Here is a 14,667-nt window from a genome sequence, read left to right as displayed (position 1 = left end):
ATGTCAAGAAAGAATGCAGGCTTGATCCCCTTTGTCATTTAAAACTTGCTGCCTTCCATCTTCATCATTTACACTAAACCCTTGTGCAGTGATGGGAAGTAAAAAAGTACAAATACTTGTACTTTTACTCCCTGCATTTTTACACTAATATCTACTCCTTTGTTTGTTTTGTTTGTTTTTAAGTGCAGGTGTTCCAATTTGTGGTCATGGTACTCCACCCTTAGTGAGCATATAGGGAGTAAAGACTTTTAGGTGGCATTTAATTTCAAATGCAAGGTTTCTTATAGCTCAACAACTATCATCAAACATTCAAAGCGTTTGTGTGCAGCTTTCCCACACATTGTCTTCTAGCTAAACATTCAGCTGCTGTATTTCCCAGGGAGAGAAATGATTGAGAGATAACTTTACTCAGAGATAGAGAAAGATTAATAAAAAAATAAAAAAAAGACGGTTCAGGAGAGGAAGAAGAGAGGTTTCATTTAAAGGTAAGGACTGCTTAGTAGTATTTGATGAACTGAGATTTAAAGTTTACATGTAAGTTCTCATTTTTTGAAATTGAATATTGGATCTTTTTCTACGTTCATGTTCCACACAATTAATTCAAGCTAAGTACATTTAATAGAATTAGAATTTAGACTGACTGAAATAAGGTTTTATCCCCATGTACTAATGTAGTTTTATTGCACTAATATAGGACAATGTTCACTTAGCTTCTTCCAAAAATAGCTGGTCAAGACATCCTCAAAAGAGGTCCTTACTTTGAGCACATTTCAGAGACTGTATTTTTTCATTTACCACAGTATTTCTTTAACAGAAGTATCTGTACATCTACTTAAGTACAGAATATTTGTACTTTTGCCACCTCTGTCCTTGTGTAATGCCTGCATTAGCTCACAGAAACTGCATCAGTCACACAGAGTCCAACACGTGGGCAACACCACATATAGCTATTTGGACACCCTGAAAATATTTGAGCAAAAATAAGCTACTATCAACTTTCTGACCACAAATGTAAACAAATAACAATTTAAAAAAAAAAAAAAAAAAAAAAAAAAAAGTTGATGTCATTCCTCCAGCACTGCACCACAGGGTCTACACTGCATCTTATACATTTGTGTCTCCGGCACATTTAGAAAGAAACAAGCACCTCAGCAATATTTAACGCTTTTCTCTTGGGTACAAAATGAAATACCCACTCACTGGTTAGAGCAGCCAAGTGGAAATATTAACGTGATATTTCAAATGAGAAACACCTTTTTATTTTCAGCATGTATTCCCCCAGTTGTCTCATGAGCAGTAGTCTATTCATTAATTTGAACACTGGAAATGTTAAAGCAGTTATAATATTGTTAATGGGGAAATATTTAAATGACTTGGCTTTTCTTAATTATTTAGATGAAATAAGCATTAGAAATGGAACAAAAAAACCCCCCAATTACAAATCTCTGCGTCCTCGGTGAGTAGCATAAATGGTTGATAGCTAGGGATAACAGAGGTATAGAAATTATGCAGCAGTGCCGGGTAATTTGAAAGCCATCATCTTACATACAACAAACAAACGGGTAACACTTAAAATTAACTTAAAATTATATCTTTAAAATACTTTCTTCTTGCCTACGGTATACACTACTCTACAGAAGTCTCAAAACACTGTTTACTTCTTTATGTTTTGCTTCCAAGGACTCAGACTTTCTGTTAATGTTTAAAGTAGCCTTGAACAATAGTTTCCCAGGTTGTAGTTATTTGAACATTTTTCACAAGCTTTCAGTCTTGGCCTTTCTCAGTTCAGTTTTAAAATTTTTTTTTTTTTTTTTTTTTTTTTTTTTTTTTTTTTTTTACTAATTTCAAGCACAACAAAGGCACGTAAGTGAAGGGACGAACCAGTGTTGTGTCTACATCTAATAGGGAATTTTGTGTTAACAGACCACTCTGCATTGAATCATACTTATACTCTGGCTTTCCTCCACATCATGTCTTTTGTCCTCTCTTCTTTCTCTCACCCCAACTGGCTGCAGTAGATGGCCACCCCTCCCTAGGCGTGGTTCTGCTGATTTCTTCCTCTTAAAAGGGAGTTTTTCCTTCCCACTGTTGCCAAAGTGCTTGCACATAGGGGGTTATACAGGGAGTGCAGAATTATTAGGCAAGTTGTATTTTTGAGTAATAATTTTATTATTGAACAACAACCATGTTCTCAATGAACCCAAAAAACTCATTAATATCAAAGCTGAATGTTTTTGGAAGTAGTTTTTAGTTTGTTTTTAGTTTTAGCTATTTTAGGGGGATATCTGTGTGTGCAGGTGACTATTACTGTGCATAATTATTAGGCAACTTAACAAAAAACAAATATATACCCATTTCAATTATTTATTTTTACCAGTGAAACCAATATAACATCTCCACATTCACAAATATACATTTCTGACATTCAAAAACAAAACAAAAACAAATCAGCGACCAATATAGCCACCTTTCTTTGCAAGGACACTCAAAAGCCTGCCATCCATGGATTCTGTCAGTGTTTTGATCTGTTCACTATCAACATTGCGTGCAGCAGCAACCACAGCCTCCCAGACACTGTTCAGAGAGGTATACTGTTTTCCCTCCTTGTAAATCTCACATTTGATGATGGACCACAGGTTCTCAATGGGGTTCAGATCAGGTGAACAAGGTGGCCATGTCATTAGTTTTTCTTCTTTTATACCCTTTCTTGCCAGCCACGCTGTGGAGTACTTGGACGCGTGTGATGGAGCATTGTCCTGCATGAAAATCATGTTTTTCTTGAAGGATGCAGACTTCTTCCTGTACCACTGCTTGAAGAAGGTGTCTTCCAGAAACTGGCAGTAGGACTGGGAGTTGAGCTTGACTCCATCCTCAACCCGAAAAGGCCCCACAAGCTCATCTTTGATGATACCAGCCCAAACCAGTACTCCACCTCCACCTTGCTGGCGTCTGAGTCGGACTGGAGCTCTCTGCCCTTTACCAATCCAGCCACGGGCCCATCCATCTGGCCCATCAAGACTCACTCTCATTTCATCAGTCCATAAAACCTTAGAAAAATCAGTCTTGAGATATTTCTTGGCCCAGTCTTGACGTTTCAGCTTGTGTGTCTTGTTCAGTGGTGGTCGTCTTTCAGCCTTTCTTACCTTGGCCATGTCTCTGAGTATTGCACACCTTGTGCTTTTGGGCACTCCAGTGATGTTGCAGCTCTGAAATATGGCCAAACTGGTGGCAAGTGGCATCTTGGCAGCTGCACGCTTGACTTTTCTCAGTTCATGGGCAGTTATTTTGCGCCTTGGTTTTTCCACACGCTTCTTGCGACCCTGTTGCCTATTTTGAATGAAAGGCTTGATTGTTCGATGATCACGCTTCAGAAGCTTTGCAATTTTGAGACTGCTGCATCCCTCTGCAAGATATCTCACTATTTTTGACTTTTCTGAGCCCGTCAAGTCCTTCTTTTGACCCATTTTGCCAAAGGAAAGGACGTTGCCTAATAATTATGCACACCTGATATAGGGTGTTGATGTCATTAGACCACACCCCTTCTCATTACAGAGATGCACATCACCTAATATGCTTAATTGGTAGTAGGCTTTCAAGCCTATACAGCTTGGAGTAAGACAACATGCATGAAGAGGATGATGTGGACAAAATACTCATTTGCCTAATAATTCTGCACTCCCTGTATGATTGTTGGGTTTTTTTTCTGTATGTATTATTGTAGTCAGACTTTGATCGCTTGGAGAAAGGTTCCGTCAATTAACAGTTTGTGCAACTGCCTTGTGATTAGAAAGTGGTTATCCACAGGTTGTTAGTGTTGGATTTACAACCTCTGTCCTATTTTTTACTATATTGTGACTGAACCATAAGTAGGCATTCATTTAATCTAGAAGATAACAGAATACTCATAAAAATAATTTTAAATGTTGCTTTCTTTGCTAAGGAAATGCTCACTAAGAAGACACACCAACAACGTGTTAACAAAACAATCTTTTTATTAGAAATATCTTGTATAAAAATGAACATGCTCTACACAGCTTATTTTTTTTTATAGATAGTTCATAAATATCCAGGCACTGTAACTGTTTTTTTTTTCTTTTTTTTTTAATAATTTGGTACATAAAGCAGACATGATCAATCAATTTTAATAACATACATTAACTTGCCATTTAATTTCAGTCAGCAATTACATATTCTATTTTGTAACACAGACAGTGTTTTTAGAAAAATAAAAGTAGGTGGGGAGGGGGGTCGTGGCAAAAAAGCAGTAAAATGATCATATTCACAAACACAAACAATCCCACAAACAATACTTTATCAAATGAGAAAACAACATTTGCGCAACACCTTAGACTCGTTGAAGCTGAGAGCTGAGAGAATCATTGATCAAAAAGCAAAATATTTGTAAGTTATAATCCTCTGCAGTAGTCTGGACTTTATGCCTTTCTCTCCAATTTTTCCACACGACTTTCTTATGGGTTTTGACATGCAACATACAATTTTTGCATTACTGAGGATAACATTTAATGAGACAAAAAATCCAGAGAATACTGTTATTAGTAATATTTTAGAGAATGGAAACAGTAATGGTGTTTACACATTTTAAATTGTACACTGAATTCTTCCGTAATAATGTTTAAACTGAACAACTGAAAGGTAATACTGGCAACACAAACATGATGAAAGAACTATGGAACATTTAGCAGAAGTAGTTTAATGGATATGAGGCACAGAATGAAGGCAGTGGCCCTTATTTATCAAGCAAGTATTCATACCTTTGATTTTTTTTTTATGTTCAGTACTGTGAAAACCAATTAATTAGTAGGCATGGAGCAGTGATGTATCACTGTAGAGATTTAAAGCGGTACTTAGAGACTCTTGATCACTAGGGGGCAGAAATACTTCAAAGTAAACCTGAGAAACTACCGGCTGGTTAACAGTTAAACAAACAGTTCTTTTTGCACATCCTTTATACACAAACAAAGAAGTGTATCCTGCTGGTGTCATGTTTATGGCCTTTTGTCTATATTTGGGTTTCCAGCAATTTCTGTGGAAAAAAAAATAGGTGGGTCTTGTTAAACACAAAGTCAAATTGTTTGCTGGAAGCAAGAAATAATTAAGATAGCTGCCAAGTGGAAGGTGAACTTGCTACTACTTAGTACAGCGTGGCTGTATCTTTTATTGATATATAAAAATCAGACAATGGACTGAATGTTAATTTAAATTGTTACAATATATGTTGAAACAATATATCATATTGCTAATTATGTTTGAACTTTTTGACCAGTTGTCTGAACTAAGTCAATACCTTTTCAAAATTGGTATTAACGCCGGCTAGCTACTTGAGCCTTGTTTTAAATAAAAAAAAAAAAAAAGATTTTAAAAATATAATTTATCATTTCCACTTCAGGCTTGAAATCCAAGACCCAGAAGAGGAATGCATTTTTTCCATAAAAATCTTTTGCAAGCACACAAATTAGTCTTGTAGTGCATTTCTTCTATCCCATTTATCATATGTTGTCAGGCTTTAATAACAATATGTCTGGCATGACAACAGCTTGTTGTTGTCTTTTTTTCTTTAAAAATCTACTATATCACAATACCCTGCATTAAGGTACAGAGTATACAGTCTTTATTACAATCAAAACTCTTTTAGGCTAAATTTGTCAATTACTTTCAACGCTGCAAGTGAAATTTTGACAGTCTTTCAAAAGGCTTCAATAGGTGCATGATAAATAAGAGCCCCTTAATCTCAGATGTTTACAGTCAAGTGTCCAAGTCCTGACTGACATTTATGGAATGTGATGTCAACCATAGAGCTATTGCATGGCAATTTGTGTTTGGTTTGTTTGACTTATTTTCGTTCAGCAGAGGGATACCCCAAAAAATGACATCTCCACTGTGAATGACAATGATGACAAATGTTGCATTCCATAGACGTTGACAACACAGCACAGTACACGTGATGCTCCCATAAGCATGCTCTGGGACTGTACACTAGGATTGCCAAAATGGTGGTGTCCTCATTATTATGAAACAGTAAAAAAAAAAAAAACTACTGGGGAGACCCACTGCTTTATTTTCATGTGTTTCAGATATATTTAGTTCATGTAGGAATACTGAGTGTACTGTCGTAAGGCATGTACAGTCTGAAGAGTACTGCAGCTTTCAACTCCAAATACACCTGTAACCAAAAATAACTACTACATTTTTTTACACCACTTCATTTCATCAGCTGCATTTGATAAAAACAGAATGCTTTCCCCTGTTTTTACTGAAATGAGACAAACAATTCAGTATCAGAGAGAACTGAACTTGTGCTCTATACACTTCAGAAAAAAAAATAAAAAATCTGTAGGCTCCAGGTGGTTCATTCAGCCTGCATCTGGAAACGTCACTGATCAATGCTCAGGGTGGGAAGAGGAAAATTAACTGCCCAAGCTCCCTTACATCTCTTCTCTCCCTCCTACAAGCTACTAATTTATCATAAAATTTGCATCCAAGCCTTTACATGATTCCATAAAAAAAATATGACATCCTTTGGAGTGACAAATTCCCATCTTTCCACCCCAATCCTCTGATGTAGCAGCTTGAAAGTTCTCCAGTGTATCCCCAATATGCCCCCAGAATCAGGTGATTTCTCCTCAGGCAGGCCTTTTCTCCTCTTCCACGACTCATCTCGGTCTTAGATGGCATGGTTACTGTAGCTTATGTATGTCTGCTTTGAGGCCAACACTGTAGTAATAGGGAAGAAGAAAGAAGGGTTAAAAATGCAATGGGTGAGATTCAAATAGGCAATCATAGTGTTGGAATTTTGATTTTTGTAAAGTTCTCCTTATGAACGACTCAAGTAAACAAGCACAAGTGAAACTAATTTTAATAGCTTGATGCTAATGTTAAATTAGCTTAATGTCTCGCATGCTCACGTCTAAGATACAAAATAAACTGTTAGTGATGTGTAAAATGCACAAATTCAACAATATCTGTAATAACAGCCCATCTAATAAAAGCTGCAACCAAAATAAATATATATCATAAAAGAGGAACAGCTTGTTTTTATCTAACTAGCTGTCCGTTTCTTCTTTTTTGGATGGTAATAAATGTTCCCTTGTTTATGGAGGATGTGCTGGTTTCTATAGAAGAGGTTCTGTTCATTTTCTTATGGCGTATATAACGTTTGGGCTCAGTTATCCAAATGATTCGTTACTGTTAATCTTTTGATTTCTTTTTTTAATTAAAATAACAATAGTTTGAAAATATTTAGTAAAATTACTTTTATATTAAAAAGTAATATCTGTTAAATGTAAAAGGAATCCTCATCTAAAATCCTTTAAACCTCCAAATGACATTATTAGATCTAGTCTAAAAAGCCAAAAAATATATAATGTACATATGACGTGAAATGGAATTGTCCTCACATTTTACAGGTATATTATTTATTTTTGGTAACTGTATTCATTTAATGTATTAATTTGTATTATCATTTCTTTCAACAGAGTTTATCATGTCACCTTTCTCAACACAGCAGACACTGTAGTTTGAATGCATCATGGAATCTGTGATTTTCATTGGTATTACATTGGTATTGATATGTCATATTACTCTTTCATTGTTCACTTTTGATGCCATGTGCTTTATTTTTAGAGTTGACCACCACAAATACTCATCTTGGTTTTAGGCAGGAAAACTGCTTTGTTAGAATTTGGGTTAAAATACTACAGCAGCTTTTTTTTTTTTTTTTTTTCCAGTGCTTTGTTGTTAGTTTGGCATGGGTGCCTTGAGGGGTCACGAAAACATCTGTGGTGCCAGTATAAAACCATCTTCCAACGCTGACAGTAAATAAAAATGTAACAATTCCTGCCTGTGTATACATACAGATGCATCATATTTCCATGTTTTCCTCTTGTTTTCCCATGAGATAAGTCTGTCTGGTAATATTGCAGACATTTTAAAAACATAGTATCATAAGATTTGACAACAATGCAAAATTATTCAGAGTCACTTGAGTTTTGCACTCATATGTACCTGGTTCTACAGCATAGTAAAATCAGGAAAACGCTCTATTTTTTTTAGATTATACTATTAAATTGCAATTCCAAAATACAAACTACTAAACTACCAAGCAGTTCACAGCAGTAGCATAAAATACGGGAGTAACCATTCAAATGCAAGTATTTTAGTGCATGCAACGATCTGTGGTTTCTATGTGCATCAAGCAAAGCATGCAGCAGTCAATGTATTACCATTCTTAACTGTGGTGTTTTAAATGTAAAATACAATTAAGGCAATATGTGATCTGTCCCGGCCGTATAGCTTTTGCTATCAAAGTTTGATAAAGGTTCTAATTATTCTTTTCATTGTTTGTGGAAATTTGTGAGCTGTGAATGAAGCACATAAGTCGGATGACCAGAGGGCAGACCACAGCAATCATAACAAACCCAAACAACTGGTCAAATGTGACTGTCATACATACAGTACCTATGAGTATGTGTGCAGTCATGCTTGTCTGCACACATATGTCTGTGCAAATGTGAGTGTATGTGTAATTTTTAAAAGTAAAACTGTCCTCAGCGAGCATGCTCAGTGGTGGTAATCACACTACCAATCTGCCAATCTGCCTACAGCAGCCTTGGCTGATTGAATATGTCAGAAGGGATGAATCCAATCAGAAGACGGCTGAAAGCCAGAGTAGGGGCAAAAGTGCTGCAGAGGAGAGATGTGCAATGGTAAACGCTTCTGGTATATTTGTCAGGGCCATACTGGGTGGGTGAATGGGGGCGGTATTCTTGCCATTTCATCCAAAGCATATCTTCCAAGAAAAGCATTGATAAATGAACCTTATTTGAATATTTATATGCTGCGAGGCCAAGATAAAGAATAGATGGTCCAGAAAGAATTGGAGCTGGCAGACCCATCTGTCTTTTCCTGTTCACTCTTATTGTTGTTGTTGTCCCATTACCACAAATTCCTTCTTTTGTCAACAGGGAAACAAATTACAGGGGACACATGGCTATCGCTTGTCTCCTCTCCGGCAGAGGGTTGTCATCTTCTCACATTAACAGGCTTTACCATGCTGATTGGCCATTTTACAGCACCACACACCAATATTGTTTATCCAAGTTAATATCCCTTGGTCCAGGGTGGATTTGTGACTGTGTGATTAATGCTTTATGTCATTCAGGGTGCTGAATTTTAGCAGGGATGCTTTTTTGCATTGTGTAGGCAGGCACAGGGTGTTGTGAACATTAGCAGAAATTAACAGGAAAAAGTGCTCATGGATAACAGAAGAGCAAAGTTATTTTCTAATCAGGTTACCTGAGAGTCTAAAGTCCCTCACAAGGCTCCCCTCCCTCAACACAATCTGACATATAAGCACAAAGAGCAGTTGTTAGATTCACAGTTTAAACCAGAGGTTAAGTCTCAGCACCTATAAATGGGTTCTGTAATTGGATAAGATATACTGTAACAATTCCCTTTCAAGATAGGAAGAAAACATACACGTAAGTGTAAGTTGTCTTTTTTTTTTAGTCTGGATATATATCATGGTATATTGTTCAGCTTGTCAGAGTAAAAAAAATCAGTACTTTAAGTAATCACAACATGTGGGGGTGCTTGACTGGATTTATTCCTGCCCCCACACAGGCACTGCCTGTTCATACCATTTGTCTTGGTGATTGAAATATCCTCATCTCCAACACTGAGCTATCCTTGCTTTTATCCCTTTCAGAATAGTATGGGCCCCCTGCCACACCTTCTGACTGGCAAATCCAGTATCAATATAGTTTTTGAAAATTAAACTATTTTGCTATTGCATACTATAAAATTAAAAAAATAATCCTTCAAGTATAGAAAATTAACTTCCAGTCTTTTTTGAAGGGAACACTTAAATACTACTTCACTTATGTGCAAGTGAGAAGCTAATGTGACACAACCCCTATCACTTCTAATTATTCCCATCGTTCTGTTTGTCAACTGTTAAGCAAAAATGTAATCTTCACTTAAAAGGAGTTCATTATTTTCTGCATACAGTGTGCATTAACAGATGCTGGTTGACCTGTCTTTCCTTTGTTGCATGGATGGATGTCATCGTGTGATACCAACCTTGTGTTTCAAGACTTTCACAAAGTTCAGATTTGGCCTCTCCGTTGGGCCTCAGGCCACCTTTAGGGTTGAACTTGTTGGACATGGTGGCTGCAGTGACCACAGCCTTTAGGCTGCGTTTGCGCTTGGGTACGTTCTGCTCTGGATGGAAAAGAACCACGTAGACTTTGGGCATGTAGAGCATACCCAGAGAGACCGATGCACTGAGGCTTATAGAGATGGTTAGGGTTGTAGTCTGGATGTACATCTGTATTATAAAAGAGATAACAGAGACAAAATAATAATTTTTTTGGAAGCACTGTGTCATGGAAAGAAATGCTATAGTCTCAAATTAAACTGCGTACATAACAAGACCGAGTGTTGCTCAGAGCCTTCCCAGTTCAAGCTACAGAATGAAGTCACTCTCCTTTAGCTAAAAGGAAGTTTAGTGGACGATATTTCTATATTTCACATCTTATATAGCAAATTGTGATGGAACACAGGAACATTTATGTAAACTGGTGACTCCTGACTTCTACCGTCATTTCAGGGTTTGTTTATTTTATGATATGCATATAAAAAAAAAAGCCCCCCTGATGCATAGATGTTTTTACCCTGAGGTTTTAGACAACATCATTGTGTGTTTTCTGAAGCCAGTGACAGCTGCTACTCACAGCTGGGTAGCAGATACATAGCTATAGGCAACAACTGGGGAGTGGAAAGAAACATCCTACAGCATAATAAAAAGGCCTATGTCATAAATTTTTCATTTATGATAATCACCCTAGAACTCATACACAGTACATCTCTAATTTGTTACTGTAGAGAATGCGACGAGTCAGTGCAGATGTTAGTAGGTAGACAACATTTGGCATTGATTAATTTTTATGACATGCTTTAAATTTCTGGTTAAGGTGCAAAACCAGTGCAAAATATGAAAATACAGTGTCCTCGATTTAAATGTTAGTTTCATGAATTTAATAAAGAAACTGTGATCCCATCTTTTTCCCAATATCATTGTGTGAAAACCTTAATTGAATAAAGGGGAAGTAGAGAACAGCTTACTTTGCCTCTCTAAAGTTGATGAACACAAGGCAGTAAGTGTACAGTGAAACACAGCTGAGAAACATCCTTCAAAGAGATTTGCCCAAGGTTTTGTTTGACATTACATTTGCAGACATCACAAATGACTGAGCTGTTTGACATGGGAATAGCCAAAAGGGCTCTTGTCAACAGTTATAGATGATGTTTCCCAACATACAGTTGTGACATTCTCCAATCAGCCATAACATTAAAACCTCTGGCCTTATATCCACTAGATCCCTCTCATGCTGCCAAAATAACTGAACAATTGAGGCATAGTCCACAAGACCCCTGAAAATGTCCCATGGTATCTGGCACTAAGACATTAGTAGCAGTCTTTAAGCTCTGTAAGTTTGTGATGTGGGGCCTGAATGAATCACACTTCCTTTTTTTATTGTAGGGGTTTTGGTGTTATTCTTTTTTAGTTATTCTTATGTTATTTGTTCTGTACTTGTATTAGATTATATTAATATATTGTGTAAATGTTATTAATATCAATTTAATAATGTAGTAAACCAAGAAAAGAGGTGGCTCGGAGATTTTAGGGTGTTTTCCTATGGGCTACAGCCACCCCTGTGTAGTGTGCGCATTGCTTAATGTTGCTCTCTTTGTATGGTTTCTTTAGGAAAAGAAAATTACTCTGAAAATCTGGACTGCCCTTGCAATTTATTTCATCTCCATAAACCTCAAACCATATGGTTGCTAAAAAATGGTTTTCACACCCTGAAAACCCTTGAGAGACCCAGTTGTCTAGTCATCAGAGTTGTGTCAAAGGGCTTTACACTCATCCAGTTCTTCTGCTCACAACCTTTCTCTTACAGAATTTTAACTAGTCCAATGGCCATCAGTACAACTAGATGTCAGTGTTGTAGCACAAGACAAAAATAACATTGGAAGTTACAAGGTGGTTTGTGTAGCATCAATGAGTGTTTTGTTTGGATTCTATAGGTATTATATTGTAGAGTGTTCAGTTAGTTCAAGTGGAAAGGCAATGCCATGTCATGTTGATGTAAAAAAAACAAAATGTAGAGAAGCTCTGTTGAAATTAAGCTGCCTAAAGCCATGTCAGAAAAAAAGATGTCAGTGGAAGATGGAGGTGATAGAGCTTTGTGCTCCATCATTACTGCAAACAGCACACGAGCATTCCCTGGTGATAGAGGGGGAGTGTTGTAATCTCCTGAGAAGATTACACATGGCCTAGGGTGAGTTTGGAACCCTAGGCCTCTAGAGTACAGAGTGGAGTTACTCTGTGAGGGCAGCCAAGACCCCTGTCCACTTCTATCAGCCTTTATGACATAAATTTTCCCTGACGTGCCGAAATGGTCTTCACCACAATCTTCACCATTGGCACAGTGAAAGAACAGGACCAGACATAGAAAGCATTATGAACTTTCATTGAAGTCAGATTGCTCCTTTTTGTTTTTATGCATTCCTTGTCCAGAGGTAACCCTACCTATTTGTGACCCATGTGAACACGATCACTGGATCACACTCCCACAAAGTTGCCAAGCCTTGGTAAACTGTTCAGGCTTTTTGGTTTAGTTATATATTTATTTTTCTAGACTTTTGTGAAAGCAACTAAAATTATTTTTAACAAAAAACTCTCCAGGTGAAATACACAGACAATACCCACTGCTACTACTTCAGATAGGCCATCCATCTGCTGTGGTGACTCTTTGTGAATAAGGGAGCAGCCTAAAGAAGCTTTTACCTTCTTGAAAAATGCTCTTAATCAGTAGACTTCATTTGAAACATGCAGCTCTATGGTCTTTTCATCCCAAACCATATTCTAACTTAGGTTGTTTCCCACCAGCCTTTGTGTTTAAGACTTTAGGCTTTGGCTGTGAATATATCAAATTTAATGTTTTAATATGTCTGGTCTAATACTCATTCTTTTATGACAGGCCCATCCAGCGACAGCTTTGAGGGCTCCATTGTCTGCCGGTAGTAGCAGCTATACCAGGACAAAGCTGGATGGCAAGCCTCTTCTCTCATGAATAGGGAAAATGCATACTGACACATAATGAAAGGAACAGACTTGTTTCATGGCAGACATTTTGACGTCATTTTGAATCTCAGTAGGGAAAGCATAGGTGTGATAAAGATGGCTTAGTTCAGTGTAAAGAGCCAGCATAAGCACTTTCAGTGGAATTATACCACCTAAGTCCAATGCAGCGATCATTAACGGATCTAAACTGTGACAAGTTAAGATTTCAGCTGCAAAAAATTGTTAAATCTCTTCCTTAGAGATAACTGTGCTGTTACTAAGGCACTTTTTGTTGCTCTCTCCTTGTATTCATTTAAAAATAATGAAATTAAGAGCAGCATTATTCAACAAATCTTCCTATTACATAATATAAAAAATTGTAGGGTGAAGCTACAGCTGATAATGTATTTATGCAAAGTGAGAATCAGTTATAAATTTATATATAATGGGTGTAATTAGAATAATATTCGCTGAATAAATAAAACAGTTCATCTGTTGATCACTGTTAAAGTGAATGGCTGGCGAATACAACAATGTATGTGAAGGGCCTTTTTCATCAGTCGTCATAGTTTGTGATGCTTTTTTTGTTTTGTTTTTTTACTGTTAGACTGTCCAAAGATTTAGCTTGCGGTGTAAATCAATATGACCTTCAGTCGTAGAACATGCCTTTGATTTGTATATGTGCCAGTTCAATTTAATTAAAACCCCTAATACAGAGAATAATTTCTCCTATCATTTCATCCACCTGCTTTTCACTGTTGGACATACAAATGAAGGCCAGAAATGATTTTCACCTTGGCTGCCTCATCAGCGGCTGTGTTTACGTTCATGAATTACCATAGCAAATGGCAGCAAGTATGTTCACAAAAAAACTGCTATCCATTGTAAGACAACCATATATTTCTTTTTTTCAAACCAAACTAAGGAGCTTTTTTTCCAAAAAACTCCAGATGTTACTATCAGAATATTGGTAGCCAATGTTCATGCAAATTTATTCCCACCTTTTTATGATATTAACAACCCAAAGGCTGCTATTATGGCTATAGTACTCCCATATTGAAGCTTCTGTTGCAATTGGTGGTTTGACTTTTCCACTCTCTGCTTTTTAGATGTACATCTGCGCTGTGCAACCTCAAAATTAGCACTTGTAAGAGCTAATTTGCGATTCACTTTCAACTGACAAGCAACATCAACAGCCACAGTAATTTTATGCTACTTCTCAAACATGCGTTATCTATTTCTGTGTGCATGAATGTGCAGTGATTGATTCAGCTTCACTGGGTGCAAATACTGAGCAGTCAAACACACATAGAAAGACAATTAAAGAAAACATATCCAAGCAAACTTGAGGTGAATGAATTATTCTCAAGCCCACTTTAAAAGTCTTGTAATCCCACAGTGGAGCACAAAGCCCATCAGCTCATGATGAATAGCTCCACATATATACAGACACAAGGAGCTGATGCTTTACAACAAACAGTTTGAGTGGCCATTTTCTTCATAATAAAAAGCACAGGAAA

The 14,667-nt window shown here is 36.9% G+C and overlaps 1 protein-coding gene across 3 annotated transcripts in view; it reads right to left on the bottom strand.

Moving 5' to 3' along the window:
• Positions 1-4,027: 4,027 nt before the first annotated feature.
• Positions 4,028-14,667, bottom strand: part of LOC120718938 (metabotropic glutamate receptor 4-like) — a 191,021-nt gene continuing 180,381 nt past the window's right edge. For 2 of the 3 annotated variants that reach the window (XM_040007700.1, XM_040007701.1), the window contains 2 exons: positions 10,099-10,345; positions 4,028-6,732 (listed from right to left, as the gene is read on the bottom strand). In XM_040007700.1, the coding sequence (XP_039863634.1) occupies positions 6,683-6,732; positions 10,099-10,345 (297 nt within the window). In that variant the 3' untranslated portion in view covers positions 4,028-6,682. Of the gene's footprint in view, positions 6,733-9,312; positions 9,359-10,098; positions 10,346-14,667 lie in introns of all 3 variants that reach the window. The other variant, XM_040007702.1, reaches the window with a different exon arrangement.

The sequence above is a fragment of the Simochromis diagramma genome, unplaced genomic scaffold (assembly GCF_900408965.1).
Source record: "Simochromis diagramma unplaced genomic scaffold, fSimDia1.1 OVJJ01000545.1, whole genome shotgun sequence".
In the NCBI taxonomy this organism is placed as follows: Eukaryota; Metazoa; Chordata; class Actinopteri; order Cichliformes; family Cichlidae; genus Simochromis; species Simochromis diagramma.
The sequence above is the reverse complement of the archived record's forward strand: the minus strand, read 5'-3'. Positions and strand labels throughout refer to the sequence as shown.